The 24,509-nt window shown below is 39.2% G+C and overlaps 1 protein-coding gene across 3 annotated transcripts in view; it reads right to left on the reverse strand.

Annotated features, from left to right (window-relative positions):
* MET (MET proto-oncogene, receptor tyrosine kinase) overlaps positions 1 to 24,509 on the reverse strand; it is a 114,709-nt gene that overhangs the window by 42,594 nt on the left and 47,606 nt on the right. For 2 of the 3 annotated variants that reach the window (XM_057731235.1, XM_057731237.1), the window contains 3 exons: positions 15,130 to 15,321; positions 4,782 to 4,916; positions 3,554 to 3,727 (listed from right to left, as the gene is read on the reverse strand). In XM_057731235.1, coding sequence (XP_057587218.1) covers positions 3,554 to 3,727; positions 4,782 to 4,916; positions 15,130 to 15,321 — 501 coding nt within the window. The remainder of the gene's footprint in view (positions 1 to 3,553; positions 3,728 to 4,781; positions 4,917 to 15,129; positions 15,322 to 24,509) is intronic. The other variant, XM_057731236.1, reaches the window with a different exon arrangement.

The following is a 24,509-nucleotide window of genomic DNA, read 5'->3' on the forward strand; positions in this document are numbered from 1 at the left end:
TTAGAAGAGCTTTTAGCAAAATTCAGATTTGCAAACATTCCCGTCCCTCCCAAGTAACTAATCGCAAACCAAAGTCATACCCTTGTTGCCAAACCCCTTTAAAAGTCTTAGCCTAATGCTTTTATGATAGTTATTTAACCCATGAAATCCATTACACAGTTGTGCCTTTCATGAAAACTTACCTCGTCCATGTCTAGCCAAATGAGAACTGCTAGGAAAAAAAATATCTGTTTATTATTATGTTAGAAATCCAGTAGGAGAGAAAAAAACATCTAACCCTCCAGGACTCTCTTCAGGCTGAGGCAGCCACACAGCTGCTGTTTCCTCTTTTAATGAGTCCTCCCCACTGAAAACAGCTGCCCAAGGCTGATGTTGGCCTGATCCCACTGCCTGGATTCCCCCCTTTCTATGTAAAAGTGAAGTCTGTCACTCCACATTCATCATCACTTTCTATATAAGGCAAAGGGACTGGGTGATGATTTCAGAAAAGACACTGAAAGTTGTTCAACTGGTGTGCTGGCAACAGAAATGGGTACTATAAAACCTCTGCTAGACTGTCAGGATTTGAGAGGCCAGCTTTACTTAGCTTTCCTCTCCTGGCTGAAATATTAGAGGGGGGCATCTGAGCTTTTCTGCCTTAGCTTATGGGGTAACGTTCACTCTTCCAGGGGAAAAGGAAGAACGCAATCTGGGACTACACACCCTTGGACAGAACCAACAATGGGCTCGCAAACTCTGAGTTATCCCGAGGGTAGAGAAACTCTGTGAGAAGGAAATGAGTGTCCGGCATAAAGCCACGGAGGCTGGGTCTGGACAGGGTAGAGACAGCCACGAGAGTAGCTATTATCCTTTCACAGGTGAAAATGATTTAAATGATCATGTTTTCAAAACCCATTAGGATAATACATGAGACAGTTAAAACAACAACAAAAACTTTGGAAAATTAAAATTTGTCTCTTCAGGAAATGTCACAAATATATTGGTGGCAGTGTATTGCAGGCATGAGATTAGATATCTCATGTCCCTCATAAGATATCGCTCTTGCCTCTTATCTGAGACTTCTGATCAATTAATAACCTGTTCTATTGTCTCACTGGGACTGAACTCTAACCCTGCAAGATATGACAATTTTATCCTAATAAATTCAGAATACATTGGAAAGTGCCCTTCCTTTTCTGAAGCATTTTTCATTGCTCTTTAAATACAAGATCAGATAACATGTTTGAAACAAAATAATGGGCTTGCAATCCTGAAATATTTCATATGTGAAACTGCAAAGAATTTCAGCCACTGAACATCATGTACTTTGAAAAGCAGGTTGACTTACATTTATTGGGAAGTGAAACTCTACACATTAGCTGGGTTTTGTGCCTGCAGCGTTTAAGACAGATAAGAAAAAGATGAATAATCTGTCATTTTTTTGCAATAAGAATGCTAAATGTCATGCTCTAGTGCAGCATGAAATCTTCCTAACAACTATGAACCGAAAGGGATTTATGGACTCAGCTTCATTACTTTCTTTCTAACCATACAGCCCAAGCCTCAGTGAATGGTGCATGATGCAATTCAACCTTTTAAAAATTTCCAGCTAGAGCGTTGGAGTTAGGGAAGGTAGTGGGGGGGGGGGGGAGGGGTGTGGGGGGGGAGGAGGGGTGCGGGGGGTGGAGATTCAAACATTATGAGAGATTCTCTGGTTCCAGAAAATTCTAAAATATTTACTGTTTTTAACCATTTTAATATAGCTTTCATTACTAATAAAAGGAGGTACACTGGTCAAAATTAAATGTTTCACATGTACAGGTTCTCAACTTGCTCTTTATTTAAAACATCAGCTTGAATACGGGGATATGTGTATAAATACAGATGATTGACCTTGGTGTACCTCAAAAACTGGTACAAAAGTGTAATGCAATTATATTCCAATAAAAAACAAAACAAAAAAAACCCCCCAAAAAACATCAGCTTGGGTATTTTGAAATTAAATTGTGATTTAATTGCACGCGTGCGTTCACACACACACATACTCCCCACATCTCTTTCATGGAATAGCTGAATTCAGATTTCTGGTGTCTCAAATTGCCACGGCTAAGTGTTTTAAAAAGTATAAAACTGCATGTGGTTTTAAAAGTATATTAAACACACAAAAAAGTGCATAAATAATACATTATAGATTTAAATTTGTTTTCTTAATATCTTCTAGTTTATTCTCTAGCTGATAAGCTAAGTCTTAATAATTGTGTCACACCTAACAGAAAATGATTTGGTTTAAAACCCAGTCACCCAGTACAAATCTTCCCCCAAACCGTAGCTAAATGAAAACAGCCATGCGCTTGGGGGCGGTTCCTGTTCTAACTCACATACTTTGTTTACTTGGGCTTGAACCAGGCGACTGGCCGAGACCTTTAACTTGAATCTTTCACAAGAACCATTTACTAAAGTCCAACTGCAGGGAGAGAAAATACACACTGGGTCCTTACCAAAGAAGTAGCTTCAAGTAAAGTGTGTTTGGATCAAGAAAAAAATTTTAAAAAATTGCCATGGAGATTTTCAGAGTGCCAAATACATGCTTAAGCAAATAAGGCAACAGAGAGTTAGAGAGCATGGCTACAACGTCAAGGCTGAAGTCCACTGCTAGAAGGTCAGTTCTCTAAGAGCAGGCGGCACTTTTGTCTTGTTTGGGACTGTATCTCCCCAGAGTCTAGAAGAGTGCCAGCTATATGGTATGCACTCAATAAATGTTTTTGGAATGAACTAAAGAATGAATTGGCTTATACAGTATAAAGGTTAGTGTAGTCATCAGCTGTGCCTTTACTTCTCTTCCAGGAACTTTGAGAGAAGGCGCACAGCCACCTGTGTGTCCACCATTCACTTGCCTCCCACCTCGCCCTGAGAAGTAACCTCTAGTCTCATCAGTGATGAGACAGCCACCATCTGTGTCAGACAGAACGAAACCTCCTGTTTTGCCTGCTCCAGCATGGCTGTGATCTCTAGCTTGCACAGTCCTGGTTAGGGCTCTGGGTCATGCCATGAGTGGATCTCTGTGTGTGGTGGAGGCTCATGTCTGGGCACCTGGTAGATAAAGTAGCTGGTGAGGAATCAGAGAATGGGCAGGTCGGAAGGGAACAGGTCCCAGTGTGAGGAAATGGAGAGCAGTGTTGCTCTCTAGCCACCACTCTTTTATTCACATAGCCCTAAGGGAAAGCAACTGCCCAAGGAGAGTGTGAAGCAAGCACTTCAAGTGCAGGGCCCAGGGGCATGTGCCAAAACACCACCTTAAAGGAAAAACCTGGGGGGTGGGACTTCCCTGGTGATCCAGGGGTTAAGACGCCACCCTTCCAATCCTGGGTGCGCAGTTGAATCCCTGGTCAGGGAACTAAGATCCCATGTGTCACATGGCATGGCCAAAAAAAAAAAAAGAAAAGAAAAACCTGGAGGGAGATGGTGCTTGGGCTGATGCCTCACAGCTAAATGAATACATTAATTTTTGAATTTTTCCATCAATGGGATTTATGCTTTCCAAAGAACACACATGACAACTGACAGAGACTCCTACCTTGTAGATTGTAGGCAGACAGGTCTCTTGAGTCCACGTTCTGCCAGGGCATTCCTCCAATCGCACACATTTATTACCGCACCAGCCACACTGCACAAAGGAAGGGGCAGAGAGGCACTGACTGCAGGACTGGAAATGTTCACAACCCAAGCCATTCAGTGGGATCTTGGTGATCTGTGAAAACAGTGATGGAAAGAGCTTCCAGATGGGTTTTTTGTTTGCTTGTTAAATAAAAACGAAATACATCAAAGATACATATAAATATAATTTTACAGTCTAACAGAGAGAGGTACCACCTATGTGTGCAAGTCATGTAATAATGCTTACATGATTAAAACTAAAAAAAAACCAATTTCTTCCTTCCTTCTGCTGTTGGCACATATGTGATAAAAGTTACCATTACTGTCCAGTGAACACAAGCATTATCATGCAGTGTTACAGGTTCTGTTTAGTGGGGGCATTCTGCTCTGTCTGAGATGATTTTATTTTTGTTTTATTTTTTAATTATTTTAAAATTTTTATTGTAGTATAGTTGATTTACAATGTTGTGTTAGTTTCCGCTGTATAGCAAAGTGAATCAGTTACACATATTCATATATTCATTCTTCTTTTGATTCTTTTCTGATATAGGTCATTACAGAGTATTAAGTAGAGTTCCCTGTGCTTTACAGTAGGTCCTTATTACTTACTTTAGATATATTAGCGTGTATATGTCAATCCCAATCTCCCAATTTATCCCTCCACCCTGAGATGATTTTAAAATAACAAGAGAGTATAAATTAAGTTGCTGGAAAACACACTTGCACCCCTGGGGAAATTCTAAGTAAGTTTACATATCATTCTGGCATCAAAATGCAGCTCCTCTCAGAGAAAGGGGATTACTGGCCAGCATCAGATTCCAATGTACATGTCAGGATTTATCTGCCTGCACTAGAGTTCTGCCCTTAGGACTGTAATTCTCATTATGCCTATTTGTTTTTCTCATTGAGAAATACAGGACAAAAGGAGAAGTTCACATCATGAAGAGGATATCCCATAGGTCCAGTTTTCCCCGAGTAAAAATTTAACTTGATTTCAGAAGATCTCTGGAATACTCAGGGAAGAACTTCATAGAAGAGAGGTGAATCCAGACAAAGAGAGAAGTTAAAAAGGACCAGATGACACTGGCTGTAAATATCCACTCAGGAGGAACCACATTTGTGGAACCTCCCTGGTGAACAGGGCGTACCTTCTTCCCAGTGACAACCAGTGTGTAGCCATTTTGGTTTAGCGGGTGCTCCACAATCGCTTCTGGAGACACAGGGTTGGAATCCAGGCGAAAATTCACATGAGGGGTTAATGATCCTGATCGAGAAACCACAACCTGAGAAACAAACCGGAAACCATCCTTAGTCCAACAAGCTCAGTTTAAATACACTGTCAGGGGAAAACGTGGACGATAATGGTAATAACAGATTAGACGAGCTCATGGGTGTTTGAATTATAGGCCCAACAGTTTATCTCACTGTAAATCAATACAACATCTTCTAATCTCCTGCCTTGAAGACCATTCATCTGAACCCCCAACTCAAGAGTTTTGCCTACTATCTTTTAATGATTTCTAGGGAAGGAGATCTTCCAGTCAATCAGCCAGCACATGCAGACAAATCCTCATGACTGTATTGGGAACTGGAGGAGCCCAAACTCTCCCCAGCACAGAAGACCTCACCTTTGCTACAAGGATTCTGGATTATTTTTTAATCTATTCTCCTGACCCTCCCCACCGGGCAGCTTTTCTTGATGTAATGGAAAGGGTAGTGAAGGGGAGCCTGGACACTTGGATCTGGTTCCAGCTTTGCTGCTCTTAAGCCATATTTATAGATCTTTTGAGGTTAAAATAGGCCCTCAGCTAACTTTGAAATGATATGCTGTCATTTCTTATAAACCATTGTCCCATCATATGTTATTACTTTGATTATAAATAAAATTCTGCTTCTTGGCCTGGTTTTAAAATAAGGCGTGACGGTTTTAACAATGCCTTGGAAATGAGGTTTGATGATTGGTGTCATTCTTGCTGATAGGTATTTCTAATTTGAGATGGTTCGCAGCTATATAATTTCCATCTGCCCAGTTGCTAGAACCCAGTAATAATGAAGTCCAGGTATAAAATCAGATGACTATTTGAGATGAACACTCAGACTATAGGAGAGCTTATGAACACTCAGAGAGACTCTCACCGTTATACAGGCCAAAAGGTTGTAGCTACATGAGGGTGCAGGAGGCTGAGCAGAGCTCTGGGCTTGAAATTGACTTTGTGAAACTGCCTGACATCCAAATACCCTTTTACATTTACTGAAAGTGCATTTATTTGCCATGTGTTTGAAATCATGGGACAAACAGATTAGGATTAAATAATAAATAACCACTTCTAACCTCAGCTTTCTTATCCATAAAATGGGAATGAACTGCTTAGTACTCTAACATAAACACACAACATATAAATGCTCTGGGAAACCAGTAGTAAATTTTTTCTTCAGCACAATAATGGAGTCAAGTAGCCTGAAACAATTTGGGAAGATTCCCAAAGTCCCTAATTTGCTCCCAGAGAGTGGATTGCTGATAGAGAAACCAACCACACTCACACAGAGCTATAAAAGTTAAACACCATGACATTTTTTTTCCTAAGATTTGTTCTACCCCAAACACTCAACACTTTCAAAACAACTCCATTAAGCAGGGTGGTTATATTTGCACAGAAGTTAAGTGATGGATCGAAGGTCATTTGGTCAGAACGGGAAAGGATGGAAACTACTGTTATTCCTAAATTTAGGGCCAGTTACTTGTGACTTTTGTAGGGGAAGTAAAAAGAAGTTCAATTAGCAGTCCTACCTCCCTTTCGGTGCTGGTTACAAGCAGAATATCACAACACCAGACTTCTAAAGCTTCTACCACAAATTATCCAGATTTCTGTTGACCAATTTTTCTGTCTTAACTTACTTGTGGTGCTTACCACCTCTTGTTTTTCCCACCCCTCATGCCTCCCCACCCCCTAATTTCTTCATATTTACCTGATTGTTGTTAATCACTTCAAACTTCAAAGGTGAAAAAAATGTTCATTTTCTCACACACAAGTAAAAACCAAAACAATACACCAGCCTGTCTTAACAACCTGACTCTGCTTTCTGCTTCATTCTGTGCTTTGTACTTCACTGGAGATCACTTGTCCCTCTGAACACTTCCTACAGAGGTTTGCATTTTGTATCTCTCTTGCTACCTTCCATTCTATTCAGACCTGCTACATAACAATCACCTCCTACTACTTTTTTTTTCTATCTTCTTGCTCTCTTTAATATCATTTCCCCTAACTATAATAACCCATCCCTTCTTAATTAATAGGTCACCATCTTCGACTTTATCAAATATCTGAAGCCCATCCAAATATTCATTTCCTAGAAAGGATGAACATTTCTCTTTTCATAAAGAAGCTCTTTGCACCTCTGGAACTTGGATAGACTGATTTGGTGCATTACCTGTTAAGACTTTTGTCTGAAGAACACCATATATGATGGTAACTGAGCTAGGCATTGTGCTAAATGCTTTAAATGGGTATTTTGTTTACTCCTCACAATAGTCCTACAGGGTAGGTACTATTGTTTTCCGTAAAGAAAATATGACAGAATTTTAGCTAGAAAGTACAAGAGTCAGGTTTCCAAGGAGCTTTATCTCATGCCAGAATCTGTTTGCTTGACTTCTTCTTAAACACTCAAGTGATATATTCTTGGAGCACCACAGTGAACACCAATAAAAAACTTCAACTCTGAGCTCCCAAGAGCCACTTGGTGACTCAAAGCATTAAAACAAATTTCACAATATATTTGCCTTGCCAAATACTCCTTGTTTCAGTAATCTTGGCTGCACAAGTTAAGTGTGCCTAAGGAGAAAGACTCCACATCTAAATAGTTTTTGATGGCACAGAGGAAATGTTATTAGTACAGCCAGCAAGCTCAGCTTTTGATCATGAGCTAGGATGAGTGTGGCTTGTTATAAAAAATGGGGTGAACCAGAGAAGACAGGAACGTTCTGTGGATAAGTGAGACAACTGCTTGGAGTTTCAAGCAGAGGTCATTATCACACATACAAATATCTTTTTAGCTGATCATTAGCCCTTTCTCTGGAGGGATACCTATTGCTATAAAATGCCAGGAGTGCATTTCTATTGTTAATTCCTCACTTTCTCTTATTGCCAGAATTCTAAATAACTGGGTAACCACTTCAGCTCTCAAAATACTCCTGAAGCAATGTAAGAAATTAGAAGTTCCTTTTGGTTGTCATGGGGATATTTCTGACAGAACAGAATCCAGCATTTAAATTTAATTCTTATGATAAATCACCAGGCAGTCTTAGGACAATCAGTAAGAAATAGAAGACTGGCAATTATCTTTTGAGTTTCTACTAATCTTTAGTGTTTAGGTCTCAAAACCTTTTTCTTTAATGCTCTTGAAAATACAAGACTAGGGTGAGGGAGTAGGGAGGAATCCGAATTTACTTGATTGTTGTGGCTATGATCTCAAATTACCTGGGGGAGGACACGGGGAAGAAATATATGTACAAATAAAATAAAACCTTGTGGCTAGGGCCCCAAATTCACGACCTGAACAAGGTAATTTTGTGGAACATATCTATAAATACATAAAGGCCAGACCTCTTCACCTCACACATAGAGTTCTATTTTTGATTAAACTGTTTTAGAATTTAATATTCTTTAAGAAGGATAGATACAATTTAATATGAGATATTATTTCTCACATAACATGATACGTGGTCTTTCTCCCCATTTTTTAAAAGTAGACAATTCAGTGGGTTTTAGTATATTCACAGATTTGTGCAACCATCACCACAACTAATTTTGGAATATTTTCATTACCTCAAACAGAAACCCCACACCCCTTAACCATCAACCACCCCAGCCCCTCATACCCTCCAGTTCCTGGCAACCACTAATCTATTTTCTATCGCTACAGATTTTCCTATTCTGGACATTTCATGTAAATGGAATCCTACAATATGTGGTCTTTTCACTTATAATGTTTTCAAGGTTCATCCACATTGGAGTATGTATCAGTACTTCATTCCTTTTTATTGCTTTTGTATGAGTATACTATATTTTATTTATCCATTTATCAAGTTTATGGACATTTGGGTTATTTCTACTTTTGGCTATTGTGAATAATGCTGCTAGAAACTTCTGAGTATAACTTTTGGTGAGAATACACATTTTCACTTCTCTTGGATATATAATTAGGAGTGGAATTGTTGGGTCTTACAGTAACTCTAGGTTTCAATTTTGAGGAACTGCCAGATCTTTTTCCATATGGAATGCATAATTCTACATTCCCACCAGCAATGTATGAAGGTTCCAATTTCTCCACATCCTTACTGACATTTGTTATTTTCTATTTTCTTGATTATAGCCATCTTAGTGAGTGTGAAATGGTACTTCATTGTCGTTTTGGTTTGTATTTATCTGTAAAATATTTCCTTAAATTAAGTAAAAGACAAATTTACTTCTGAAGGTTCACAGCCTTCCATCCATTCCTCCTGCCTGAGACTGATATTTGGGCATCACCTGTTCAGCCTTCCAACCAGGGCTCTGAAGAACATACATCATAGTCAAACTGGACTTTTGTAAAACAGGGAACTAGAGAGGCTGGAGGTAGGGGAGTGGTAGAAGAAACAAAAAATGAATTCTCACTAGGAGAAATCAGAGTGGGAGATGCAGCACATTCCCCGGGTGCTACTTTACTTTGAAGATTAAAGTGAATTTTCCTTTTATAAGAAGAGAAAAGATGCAGTTCTATTTCTAGGCAAATAGAACTGAATGCGACCTCTAATATCATCTATGTTGATTTCTAATTTAAAAGTTAAGAAAAATACAGGCTTCTATTAAGGAATAATGGAAACTTCATTTTAAATGAAAGATGATGCAAATTATTGGAGTTTGAGACTCAATGAGAAAAAATATGAATTGAGAGAAAAAAATGTAAGTGATGACACCATTAATAAACAAACTGGGTTATATTGGATGTGACTTTACAGATCCAGGGAATGAGTCTGCTTTCTCTGTTGTTTCTAGTAAGGATCTGGCACATAGTAGGTCCAAAAGGCATATCTATTGCTTAAACATATGAATAGACTGAAATAAGAAGCCTACTTAAGCCTTGATGAAGGGATGGGTTTTTTAATGCTTCAGACATTTAGATAACCTTCAAGAGTTTGGTTTGCATTTTCAAGGTATAGTTTCTGATGCCTTTTGCTTCTTGCCTGCTGCAATGGAATGAATGTTTGTGTTCCATCCCCCACCCCCTGAAATTCATAAGTTGAAATCCTAATCCCCAATGTGCTGGGGTTAGGAGATGAGGCCTTTGAAAGTTGTTCAGGTCATGATGGTGAAGCTCTCATGAATGAGATTAGTGCCCTATAAATGGGACCCCAGAGAGTTCTCTTGCCCTCTTTCCACCATGTGAGGACACAGCAAGAAGATGGCAATCTGTGGACCAGGAACAGGCCTTCACTAGACACCAGATCTGCAGGTACCTTGATCTTGGAATTCCCAGCTTCCAGAACTGTGAGAAATAAATGTTTGTTTTTTTAATCCACTTAGTCTATGGTAATCTGTTACAGCAGCCCAGACTGACTAAAACACTAGCTATAGGTTTATTATCTTCTTAAGTATGTGAGAGAAATTGGTATTTGTTTAGAAAGAAATCAGATATGAAGAGTTTTGTTTCAACCAAGGTAAACATCTAGCTTTCTGAAATTAAAAAAATGAAACATAAGAAGTGGAAATTGCTGAGTGGTGCTGACAAATCAAAATTAGAAGTAGTAAGACAAAGTACCAGGTGGCAAAAGTTGCATTAAATGAAACTTTGCTCTGTTCTTTCACTCTTTTTAGTAAATGGGCACAAGTGCTTCTATACCAACTTGGCAATACAAAGGCTAGGATTTGTATGAAAAGTAAAACAATCTTCTTTACAGTTATAATACTGATGTGTATGTGTGTTTCAACTTTTTGAAATGAGTGAGTCAAAGTGAGTCGAAATGAATCAATACCAAATTGCGAGCTTTGTAAAAAAAATTCAAACATCTAAAAACCAAATAAGTTAGTAAATTTGTAAAAATTAGAATATAATCTAGTACTTTCAAATCAGTATTCTAAATACAATGATTGTAGGATTAGCCAATCTATATACAGACTACATCAGTCTGAATTTTGAAAAACTACTGATAAATATATTTCATGTTTTAAAATACCTTTCCATTTTTTCAAATAAGAACCCAAACAAGAAATTCCAGTTATTCCCGGCTACCAAAAAAACCAAAACAAACAAAAGGTTAGCATTTTCCCATGGTTTAAAATATGTATGATGCTTTAAATTTCTGTGCTATAACAGTTTATAAGATATATGTATTTCAAGACCATGTATTAATTCATTTTAGGAGACTATATATAAACTGGGCTTAATTTTTTGTTATGGACGTAACTCTGAAATTATTATTTACAATAGAATCTTTTTCTCACAAAAGAAATTTTAGAACCCGTGAAGTATATTTTCCTCTAAAGAAATATAGCAAAGCTACCATTCTTTAGAGATGTAACTAAATAAATGATGCACACCTTAAAAAAAGGCAGATGATGTTTTTATCTGAGCATTTTATAAAGGAGATGGGTAAGTTAGCAATCTCTGAACAGAAATGTTCAAGTTCAAGCTTCGTTTGGCTGTGTCTCTGAAGGCGGCTCACAGTATTGATGAGTTGATGATCTGTGTCTACACATTCTAAAATATCAGTAATCCCAAATGTAATGTATGCTGCAGGCTTCCAACACAAAGCATTGACATACCATGATGGCGGCACAGGAACCGAAGGAATTTAGAGACAGGAGGTCAATAGATGAATCGATTCTTCTTACTGGAAGTGAATAATTATTCTCGAGTTCACTGATTACTAACATGATTCTTTAAGTAATGGTCATAAGTGATGATCATGAGCTAAGGATGTCTTTTTAGGTGATCTTTACTTCTTGATGTTTCTTGCTTAAGGCCAACTGGTCCAGTTAAGAGACACAAGACAAGAGGGGTTATGGGTGGTAACAGCAACAAGGAATTGGGGAGAGGGGAAAGGGGGATGGGAGAAGAGCAAGGATGATGTCAAAGAACCTAATGACATCTGTGATACTGCTCAGGCAGTGACCACTGTATGCAGACAAGGTAGCTGCCCAGTGAATGTGGAGCTGAACTTGCAACAAGTCTTGAAAGTGCCTCCCCACCCCCACCCCACCCCCAACCACTCACTCTCCCTGGCCTGACAGTCATGCACAAATATTTTAATAGCAAAGCTTGCATCTAGAGATTAAAGGCCTTATATAAGTGCTGTAAAAAAAAATCAAGCAAGCATTGTTTTTGGATGTAGATTAGACGAGGAGCTCAGAAGGGGAGATGTGGGCAATCCCTGTGATTAGTCCTGTGATCTTCATGAGTATCCCGCTTCCCTCTCCCACGTAGCCCTGCACACTGCGCAGCCCTGCACACTGCTCTCATGTTCCCCAGCCTGTTCTTTTCTAATCCCCTCCCCCTCAAAAATTTGTAAGAAGGCGCGTTCTTACTGTTTACATATACTATCTCAAACATTGCTTATCGTATTATTTTACTTCAAAGCATCCCAAGAGAGTGATCACACAAATAAAAGCTGTTTTTGAAATCTACATCTACACTGACACAGCTCTACAGATAGACTTGAATATATGTGCACATTAGTATATTTAGACACAGCTGCACCTGTATGAGATAAGTTACACATGTTTAACTGTTAAAAACATGTCAAAAATGTCTTCTCTTCCATATGTATAATATTGTTAGCTAAACAATATAATTCTTTCTAATGAAATAACCACTGTGAAATACCTGATTCACTTTGCACCCGACAGCTGGGGCTGAAGCTTGTATTCCCAGCCAGAGCTGAACATAAGTACAATAGGAAAGGCAGAAACAGCTGCAAACTCTTGGGAGAAAACATTTGCAAAGCAACTTTGCCTTTAGGCTTCAGGGTAGGAAGGAAGTAAAATCATTTTTCTGTTCCTTTTCATGTACGGCAGCTGTCTTTGGGAAAAAAAATTACGTCCTTTCTATTCTGTCACAGAAAACTTCATAGTATTATTAAAACACGGGTTGTAGAAACTTAGGCTTGGCCACAGATTCAGCACTTCAGTGCAGTCAAAACATTTACAGAACTTGGTAAGTTACTGCTTGGACAGATTAGGCTGGATCCCCAAGTTTTCGCTACACTCCTGACTCCGCCTCCAACATTATTTGCTGTAAACAAATTGGATTTCAGTGATGTTGATTCTTGATCCTTTAAATGATTTAGGTTTATTTACATAAAATTTTACCAAGTGGAATTCTTTTAGGCAAATGTCAGAAAAATTGGTCCTCTCTCTGTACGTCTCAATAGCCGTGTGTTTTTTATGTCTTTGTTCTCTCTACTCTTCATGTCAGATACATGTTTTTATCTCCCCTACTAAAATTTTAGTTCCTCAGAGGCAGGTTCTGTGTCACTGCTTCCTTTACTTCACTTATTTGCCTAGTAAAGCAAAGTTAGTACGTCCTTGATATATATTTGATGAATCAAGAGCCATCTGGTTAAAAAAAAATCAAGTATATCAGTGCTTTTCATAAAGTAAGTATCTACTTATATACTTATCTTCATCTTTGGTGTTATGGATGTACAGGTGTACTACAGACTCTTTTATGAAAATGCTGGGAGACAAGGACAAAACATTTGTTACAGCATTTCTATTCTAATGAGACTGATGTATATAACATATCACTTGGGTTGTGAAATCTGTCACACAGCAGAATTTACTTAGCTATTAAAGCAATCTATCTAAAAGTGGAATTTTATTAGAACTTTAGAATCTGGAAACAGGCCAGGAACCTGATGATGTGAAAGTGTCAGACCTAAAGAGACTGTAGAAAGCTTATTAATATAAAACTGGATTGGTGAGGTAATAGACAATTAAGAAAAAAAAGAAAAGCAGTAAAAAGATAAAGGGAAGCAAATCAACATAGTGAACACAATAGGAATTCAATAGATGCTAGTGTCAGTCATCCTCCTTCAGATTTTTCTCTGAATTCTATAGAATAACATAAACTACGTAAATTAAAAACACATACAAATATCACATAACAATACACATTTTACAAGGATAATGGATAGGACCATATTTCAAATATGTTAGAGTTCTTGTCTGTGTGGGAGGGGACTGGCAATCTCTCCTTCACATTTTGAGGAGTTAAGGACATAATTAAATGCTTTGAAGTGGTAAATAAGAACACTGGGCTGGAAGGGAGGGAGAGGGGAGAAAACGTGTAGTTAATTGTGAAGCAATGGGAGGAGAGGAGACCAAGTGTGGGATCATTTAGATAACAGGATCTACAATATATGATTCATTTTGAGGTGGGAAAGTTTTCTTTACACGTTTTACGATGTAAATTCCACCATGCCCCCAGTATAAGAAAAATATTTGATCAATATGCAGGCTGCTGTAAAGACAGTGGTTATTTTAAAAAATATTTCTGTTAAAGAATACAGATAATGTACAGATGCGCAAGTCATAGGAAAACATCATTGTCCTCAATTGGTTTACTAAAAGTCACTGCCTGACTAGGCTGTTAATTATGTAAGATGATTATGAAATAAACATCTCTCTTTAAAAGGAATTTCTAGTCTTTGTGGAAAGTCAACATTTCCACAGATACTATCATCATTGTGCATTAACCTAGAATCTACTAATGAACTCATGTTAAAAGCACTACCAATAACTATTAAAGCAGTAAAACAGACCCAATAAGAGAGCATTTTAATTTCTGCAAAGTGCTAGAGTTCTTGTATCTAGGAGACACGATAACTGCAAGTCTGAAATGTGAACTTTTATTGTATGGAAATACTGTTGCTATCCATTAAAAGCATTTCTTAACAAAATCCAGATCTTTTTTTCCCACTGTTTGCACTTCTTTGTGTCTGACCCCATCATTTTGCAGAATCAGGAGAACTGGAGTTACAATAGGATTTTGATGATAATGTCCCTTCCTAACTCCTGCCAATATTTCTCAATGATGTGAATGTTTCTTCTCATGGAGACACACGGGTCACACAATAGCTCTCCTTTGATCAGTAGCTTCCCTTGAAATAGGAAAACATCGCCTGGAAGTACTTTAATTGTTTCATTTTATTTTCCAATCATGTGATAGAAATCATGAATGGAAAAAAAAAAAAAAAAAAACCCAAACCATTCCAGGCAAGAAAATTAAAGCTACCACATTTAAACTAAAAGCTTTAAGAATTTAATAGACAAAAAAAAAAAAGGCCATACACTTCAGAAAAAGTGGACCAGGCTTCATTGTTTTGCTTTCAGTCTGTCTCTAGCTTCCACTGTGATTTTTACTTTACAGTATTTGGAAACACCTTACTGTAAAAAAAGAAGCAAATTATTTGTATAACACTGGATAAAAGAGACACAGCCACTCTCAGAAAGTATGTACCTGCATGAATCGACCCTCTGATGTCCCAAGATTAGCGATGGTGAGGTCTCCTTTAATAAAGGTGGATATAGATGTTAAGAGGACTTGGTTGAACTGGCCCATGAATAAGTCAACGCGCTGCAAAGCTGTGGTAAACTCCGTTCGATATTCATCACTGCGCACTTCACAGCCTGATGAATTTCTCAAAAGTGTCTGGAATAAAATATGGTCATAGAATAAATGTAAGTCCAGATGTGAGCAAGCTGTTAAGAAAGTTTTTGGTTGTGTCTTTTCTGAGCTTGGCGGGAATGGCAAAGATATAGACATTTTACAAACAGACAAATAGCCCCAGAGAGGCAGAAACAAGTCTAGTGACCTAAATCGGGGGTCCCTAACCCCTGGGCCGTGGACCGATAGGAACTGGGCCGCACAGCAGGAGGTGACTGGTGGGCAAGTGAGCGAAGCTTCATCTGCCGCTCCCCATTGCTGGCATTACTGCCAAAAAGGTTGGGGACCGCTGACCTAAATGACTCCAGTATCAGTAGGTGCTGATGTATATATACAGGCTCTAAAACTAGGGGCAGATTTTTCCCTTACAGTTTGTACCGTGGTTTGATATGTACGTACATAAAAATGGAACTTAGCTGGTGCTAGTAAGAGAAAAAACTATGAATGTCTCAGGCCTGCATATAAAGGTAATGCTTCTAGCAGGCAAGTCCAATGAGATGAATATCAACTGGAATAATCATAAATGTCAGATTCACACTAGGACATTATATTTTGAAATGTGTGCCTTTGTGCATTTGTGTGCAGTGGGGTGGTAGGGAGTGATGGTTTACAGGTAATTCATGGGGAAGCAGCAGAGCACAAACCCCAGACCCAGGTGCCTGAATCAAACCCTGGTCCTTAATGGTTATTTGTTTTATGTAATTTCTATAATCTCTCTGTGTTTCTGAAATTCATGTTATCTCTGTTTCAGTTCCTCCATTTGTAAAAGTGAGAGTATTATAGAAATGTACTTACCTTACAGAGCTGTTGTAAAGATTAAATGAGCTAGTTTATAGAGTTCTCTTCTAACAGATCCCAGCACAGAGAACACAGAGTATTTGTCTTCATTATGGTGAAAGGCTCAAAAATGTAAAAGTTGTACATCAAAGGTTTTATTAACCAGCTAACTAAGAGGCAATTACCACCCAATCAGGTATTTATCTTTTAGCTTTCACTTCAAATGAAAGGATTTAAAGAACATTGTTCACTGATACATAACAATTTGAGCACTAAGGACCCCTCCTTTCACCTTGACACTTCAGTCTCCTGGTTTTCCTTCTACTGCTTCTCAGACTATCTGAGTCTACAACATCTATCTCCTTTGCAGGACCATCCATGGTTCTCTATCAATGTTAGGGTTTCTCAAGGCGCCATCCTAGCGCTGCTCCTCTGCTCACTCCTCATACTCTCCAGCCAGGATATCTCAGTTTTATTCTATTTAGTTGACACATTTGTACTTCCAGGCTACCTTGCTTCTTTGAGCTGACTGTGCATTTATCAAACTGCCTATGAAATCTGCATTCAGATGTCTCAAAGACCTCAGGCTCAACATGACCAAAGTAGAAACCACAATCTTCCTACATGCCTGACCTTGTAATATAATGCACCCCAGCAAATGGCTCCACCATTTCTCCAGGTGCACAAGTCAGATACCTAAGTGTCATCCCTGATTCCTCCTCTTACACAGTCCACCACTAATTCCCATCAATTGCACTTTCTATGTATCTCCTGGGTCTATCCAGTTTCCCTATCTCCACCATGGCAACCTTCATCCAAGGCACTCCCATTCCTTTCCTGGACTATGACAGTGGTTTCTTAACTGGACCTGCCCTGTCTAATTTCATCCAATCTCCTTCTAGATCCATTCTCCACAATGCAGCCAAAATTTCTTTTTAAACCCCATATCTCATCATAGCACTGTGCTTAAAACACTTAACATTTCCCCATTGCTCTTAGGATCAAGGACAAAATTTTTAACATGCCTCACTGGACCCTGCATCACTTGGCCCCTGCTCAGCTTCTCCAGACTCACCCTACACTGTGTTCTTCCTTGCTCCGGATGCTCCAGTGAGCTGGCCTTCTTTAAATTCTCCAAATATGCCATGTGTCCTTCATTACAGGCCTCTGCACATGCTGTTCCCTCTGCCTGGAATGTTCCTTCCACCTCCATTCACCTTGTTAACTCCTATGCCTCCTTCGGGTCTCAGTTTGTCATCAATTCCTCAGAAGACCTGCCCTGACCCCAATATCTAGGTCAAATACTTCAGACTGTCATAATATAATACCATTTACCTATGCGAAATAGCATTTTGTTATAGCTGCAACTACTATTTGCTCGTGTGATATATGAGTGATGTAAGACCTCCCAAGAGGCTCCCTGTGATCAGAGATCCTGCTTATTTATCACTGTATTGCTAGTAGTAGATGAAATATCACACATAGTAGATGTTTAATAAATTCTAATAGAACGAATGAACAAGTGAGTAAATCACTTATGGGTGGACAGGGAATGAGTATGAAGATACAAACCAATATCACTAGAGCTATTTTTAGTAAGAGTTTATAAGGGACAAATGGAGGGACTGACCCTGACTGCCTGACTGTCCTGACAAGATAACTGCAAATTGGTAACTTTGGGGCAGATAACAGGGGTGGGGGTGGGAAAGATGGTGTATAAGGAAAACAAAGTCTAACTTGAAGAAAGAGAGAAAAAAGTTCAGTTTTACACATCTTTGTATGTAGCTGTAAGTGCAAGAAAATGACTTGAAGATTAGAGATTTTCTATTATTGTCCTATTATATTTGTAATAATCAAAAAGTTGTTGTAGTATATTTCAAACCATCTTAGTGTTTAAGAACAAATTGAAATAAAAAAATTTAGTTATCCTTATGCAAAATAACCTTACTCCTTAATGTCAAACTTCTGTCACATAGAATGCAAGTTCTTACATCTATTAACTTTTATGGTTATTAATTTATTTATTGGGCTGCATTGGGTCTTACCTGCGGCACACCGGCTTCTTTCTAGTTGTGGTGTGCGGGTTTTCTCTTCCCTAGCTGTGGCGCACGGGTTCCAGAGTGCATGGGCTCTGTAGTTTGTGGCACGCGGACTCTCTAGCTGAGGTGCACAAGCTCTGTAGTTGTGGCACACAGGCTTAGTTGCCCCGTGGCATGTGGGATCTTAGTTCCCTAAGCAGGGATCAAACCTGCATTCCCTGCATTGGAAGGTGGATTCTTTACCACTGGACCACCAGGGAAGTCCCAAATTGTATGGTTAAATATCTCCTAACTTGCTGTTTTATACAGCAATAACTACTTTTTTTATTTCAAATGGTGATAAATTAGCCAACAGAGAGTCTCGGTGATGCTAAATCTATGACATAATTAATAAGATGTTCTGGTTCTAGACATTTTTTGATACACTAGTGAGTGCTATTTTACTATTTAATTAGAAGCTTTTCTTCACTAAAGTGGTATAGATTGCTCTGAGGAGTAGCAGATAACTGAGATGTACCATCAATTCAATAGTAACTGATTAATTGGTAATTAAGTTTCCATTGGTGATCAATCATCCATTTTGCAGAGAGAGCCAGAACTAGGGAAGCTTCTTAAAGAAGCAGAGGCCATTTTAAAATCAAAGCCCTTCTCAAGTATTCCATTATAGAGGTGGCTGCTCTTCAGAGTCAGCTTCTGTGATTTTGTTCTTGTTCGCACTTTTTTTCCTACGTCTAGGTGGCATCCTGGGAACTCTAAAGCCTCAGGCCTGACTTGGGGTTCAGTGCTGGTGGAGATATGATGGATTCGTCAGGACATAAAACAATCAGCAAATTGTGGAGTAGAGTCTTAGGTTGTAAACTAGTGGCAGCCTACTATCAACAACAGTCCAGGAATTGTCTCATTCATCTTTTATCCCCCCTGTGTATCCTGCCTAACACATAGTCGGTATTTCAACAACAGCCTGCTGAAAAATTAATGCATTTGCAAAGTAACCCAGGGATAAAGCTCATTTGCCTATGCAGCTTGCTTTGTGGCCTGCCTTGCTTAACAGGGTGAGCTGGAGAACAGAGGTTAGATGCATCTCAGAGTGCCTGCAAACCTGTAGGAACTCACTGATCTTTTCTAAATGAAGGAGAGGAACAGGACCAGAACTTTAGCTTCTATGTGTCTGTTTTCTCATATCTAAGGCTTAATAAGTGTAGAACTCTGCATCAGAGTTAATGTAATATTTATATTCCACACTTCAAGGCTTCTCCTTTAGGAAACAGTAAAGTCTCTAAATGGTACTTCCTCAAGGACTGAGAGGATTAAGTTATGTCTCTGTTCCCCGCCCCACCCCCACCCCCCAGCAAACAAATTCCAATGTATAGAAACACTGCACAATGCTGGAGTAGGATGTACATAACTCCTTGATCTTGAAAAATTGTGCAATTTGGAGCCAAAACCCAAACATCATGTCAGGTTCAAGTGGCATTCAAATTTCATAAGCCAGGGGACCCCAACCTTGTTCTTTTTCATTTTTCTCTGCAGCTGAGATTTGCGGGAGAAGGGTAGGGGCACTAACTTTCAGGAAGAAGTAACATTCCAGTGTTCACTGCAGGAGAGGGGACTCTGTTGCCTTTTCCTGCAGAGAATCTTGATAAACTTGACGCCTGGGGTCAGGATGGCAGGAACTGGCTTACAGAGCTGTGGGCTTTGAACTTGAATAGCAGAACTTTAACTGTTAGGGAGCCTTGTTTTAAACTCTCAGCCTTGCAAAGGTAAAATACTGCTTAAATACAACAAAATCTCCATCTGATTCACTATGTCCCTTACAGATAACTAGTGAATGTGTTTATTGTTCATTTGTGCAGGGAAGATGGGGTGACCTCTCACCACTTTACACACAGTTAGTTCTTGGGTATGACACTTGGAGTGGGATTGCATCCAGCTGGAAGAACAACTATGACCCACTGCCGGGGGCCTCCTTGCCACTCGTGCTTCTCTTAAAGCCAGAGGTCTTGTGTTTTGGGGTAAAACTGAATGTAGCTGGTGGAAAGAAGTTCTCTGGTACAACAGCTGCTTTGGGGCACCGCAGAAGAGTCTACAGAGAAAGTTTCACCCCAGCACTAGTTGAGGAGCCAGACTAATGCTGTCTTTGGTAACAAAGGGAGGAAGAAGGAAGGGAGGAAAGCAATCTTTACCCTGTACTTACACTGTGACCAGGCACTGAGTTGGGCATTTTCACGTACAAGCAGACTCACAGCAGCCTTGTGAGGTTTTATCACACTGAGTTTCAAGAGGAGATGCAGGGCAGCCAAGGGTGGTGGCTAAAGGTTCACTCTGGAACATACATTCGAATTTAATTCTCTCTGATTCTCAAGCTCAAGAATTGCTTTTGCTACTGTTTACTATTCTGGGCAAAGTTCAGAGAGTTACACAATTACGAAAATGGAAAGGGCCTTAGAGACCATCTTACTCCAGCCCCTCACTTTATGTATGAGAAACTGAAAGTCAGGGAAGTTGTAACTTTCAGAGAGCTGGAATCACTTAAGAAAAGTTTAATTTTTTAAGTGTTTGAATCACTTAACATGTAAACCCACATTCTTCAAAGTAGGAGATGTAGATTTGACCACTCCTGATTCCTTTTCTGAGAGAAAGGCTGGAATTAATCATTATTTTCTGGACCATGGCACAGAGATGACCACCAGCATTTTGCTCTGTTCCAGTTAGTGTGGCTCTCAAATTTAACTCTTTGTCATCTATTTTGGTTAACGAACATTACAGTGTTTCCATCCCAGTCACTTGAAATTTCACCCATCACCAACTCCTCTTTCTTTAGCATCTCTCACATCCAAGCAGTTGCTAAGTCTTGCTAAATTCTGTCTGTAGTGTCTCTCCTGTGCTGCCCTCCAGCCACCCTTGCACCCCTGCCCCAGGCTAGGTGTTCCCCATGGGCCTTCTGGTCTCCCATCTCATCTGCTTTGAAGCATTTATGAGCTGTCACTTCCTTCTTCAAAACTTTAGTTGCTTCTCAAAGGCCTGTAGGAAAAGTCCAGACTCCTTAGTATGGCATCCAAACCTGCCTCGATTTATGTTTTTAGTCTTTTCTCCATTAAGGCATTAAAATTTTCCATTAAGATGGTCAGGTGACCATCTAGGGCACCAAAGGAACCTTACAGTGGCTATCCTGATACAAGACCCTTCCTATTCTTGATTCCTGCATTTGTTATGGCAGCTGATGCCCTTCTCCTGCTGGTCACTGACACCCACTCCCTGCTCAAGTAAACCTGAAGCCTGGCTCTCTTCTAAAGTCTCTGTTTACAGTGTCTTTTGAATGACAGAAGTAATGTGTTTTATTGGATGGGGGAAGGGAAATAATGACAAAGAATAAGAATAGTGCATAGTACAAGGGTACAGGAAGATACCTGTGATACCAGCTCAAGATATTTGAGTCAAGAGGGAAAAAGAAATAAGAAATAAAAATCACCCAGTATGATATGCTGTTTAGGCATATGCACATGTGTAAGACAACTAAAGGCAAGTGAAAGATGAACAAACAATTCACAACTGCCGTTCACCCACTTTTCTGGGGTGAGGGGATATGACTGGGTGGGACACATGGGGGCTTCAAAGGCATCGATAATATTCTCCTTTTAAGCCTCGTGGTAGAGAATCAGTATTTGCTTTATTTTTCATACACACACACAACACTTACTATATATAGTACATTATTTTTTTGTATATATGAATATGTCATCATAAAAATAAATTTTAAAAGAAAACAATGAATAAGTGGGAAGTGAGAAAGTGGAGAGAGCCTATGAAGTTCTCGCTCCACCCAACTTCTTGATGTCCTAAGCAGGCGTGAAACAGTCTCATGGCTTTTCTCAACTCAGAGGAAAACATCTGCATGGTGGATTATGGTTTTCAAAATACATTATCTCGTCTTATCCTCTCAACAAGTTGTATGTTATGATTATCATATTTCTACAGGTGAAGAAACTGAGGTTCAGAGAGTTGTCAGTATCAGAGCTTGAATCCAAGGTGTTGATTTCAAGCCCTATATTTCTTATATTGCATCATGCTACCTATTTATAGGCTCCTACAGGATTTTTGAGGCAAACCCACACTCTAGGAATAGTCTAAGGACCTGGGAGGAAAGAAAAATTAGCATGCCTACTGTACAGGACTGCTTCTACCCCAGCTAGGATTTGATGAGTCCCATGAACGCATGCAAATCACATGATCTCTCTCGGTTTGAGTTTTACTTTACTTATTTAATAAACATTTGTTCATAGTGTGTACAGTGTGTCAGATATTGTTCTAAGCACTTTCCAAATATTCATTCACTGAAACCTCTTAACAATCCTAGGAGGAAACTGAGGCACTGAAAGGTCACATGACCAGCAGTGGCAGGGCCAAGACTAAACCTCGGTCGTCTCGCCCCAGGGTCTTCACTCCTACACTAGGCTACCTGCTTCTTGTCTGTAAAGAGAGAGGTTGAGAGACTTTATTTCAAAGTTCTCTTCCAAGCTCTACCATGCAGTGGGTCCATGAATGACTTTCCAAAGTTTCCCCTGGGGTTGGAATCACCAAATTGGCACCAGCTCACTCTTGGAACAAATGATTGCTCACGATGTTTAAGAGGCCATGAGTGATCACTGTCCCCCAACCACCAGAGGCTGCTTCAAAACATAGATAGATTCTGGATACATATGCCTATTCTATAAGAAGTTCTGAAAAGCATTTAGCTTTTCAAGGTTTATCCTTTTCTAAAATAATTTATGTGACATCAACTCTGAGAACCAATCTTAAACATTCTGTTGTTTTTCTTTAAACGTGTTAAAGACTTGCTTCCTTAACCTAAAAGCTTATATACTGTCATAGGGTTAAATAATGGGAATTACAATTTGTAAGCCTGGAAATAATAATTTAATTTTTCTTCACATTTTCATGAGCACTTGACATATTTTTTTAACCTGACTCAGACATACAATTTTTTTTCATAAAAAGAAAACTGAAGTGCTATATATCATAATGTATTTGATTCAAAATGTTTCCCCTAATTAACATTATGATGCATGCAGTGAATATGCAATTAGATTTAATTAGTATAATTAAGGATGTGATATATTTAAAATAGCGATTCTTCTAATTGATCTATAGGACAAATTTAGCTCTTCTACAGATGATTTAAATCAGTCTTGCAGATAGATTTTTTAAAATGTATTATCTTGCAAGACCTTTGCCAGTTCACTCATACCAGCTCTCTTCCCTTCTTGTCCATGACTAAATTAACAGAAGCAATTTAATATTACCTTTATTCATAATTATACTTTGTACAAATTCTATGGACGTGTAATAATGGTTTTCAGGGGGATACATATTTCAGAATAGAAAGTCTCTCTTTGCCTAAGGCTTTTTATATAGTTGGCCAAAAACTTAACTGCTTTAATTTCAGGAACTCCACTTTGCTTACTTCCCTAAATTTCATTCATGTTCTCTCTTCTCTTTGTTATGTGGGACTGGGAGGCAGGCGGTGTAGAACTGACCACAGGCAGGGACACAGAGCTTTGAACTTAGGTGTCTGCTTATGCTTCTTTCAGATGTAGTTCAACTTCCCTCAGTCTGTACTCAGATGTCTAAAATATTCACACTGAAGCCTGGATTCTTTGTAAAATGCAGAAGAGTCAGCACTCTGGCAGAGTAGGCCCTTCCCTTTGGGGTCTTTAATGCTATGCCAGACTTTTAGGTTGCTGTGGTCAAACACTAAGAATGTGACTACATTGTTTTCTGCTATGAAGAGGATGCCTGATGTTGGGCTCAGTCATGATTTAAAAGAAAGACGCTTCCTCAGTATTTTTGCTGCCATGAACTCCCTTGATGAAGTGATCTTGCCTCATGGTTTCAACAACCTGAAACCTCAGTTGGAGTTCTAGCAGGGGAGGAAAACGGGGGAGCAGTTAAAGAAAGATTGATCATCTCTCGGAAGGAAGAAAGGGCATCCTCTCAGGCTGTGATTAGAGCCTCAGACAGTCATGAATGTAGCATAACCAGGCATCTGGCCAGCCAGCTGCTCGTTCAACACTGGTGATTCACGAGGTGATGGATGCTGCCTCGTGGTGATGACCTAACTTCACAAACCCAGGCGCATTCTCTGTTCTGAGGACCAGCCCAGTCTCTGCAATTGCCTTCAGGCCAAGTTTGAATGTACCATTGATGACACTGAAACTCATCATTTTTCTTTTCAAACTGACTCCCCTTCCAGCTTCCTATTTCTTTTCTTTTCTTCTTATTGGAGTATAATTTCTTTACATTACTGTGTCAGTTTCTGCTGTAAAGCATCTAGCTTCCTATTTCTATGCGACATCAATA

This window comes from Hippopotamus amphibius, chromosome 4 (genome assembly GCF_030028045.1).
Source record: "Hippopotamus amphibius kiboko isolate mHipAmp2 chromosome 4, mHipAmp2.hap2, whole genome shotgun sequence".
NCBI classification, from domain to species: domain Eukaryota; kingdom Metazoa; phylum Chordata; class Mammalia; order Artiodactyla; family Hippopotamidae; genus Hippopotamus; species Hippopotamus amphibius.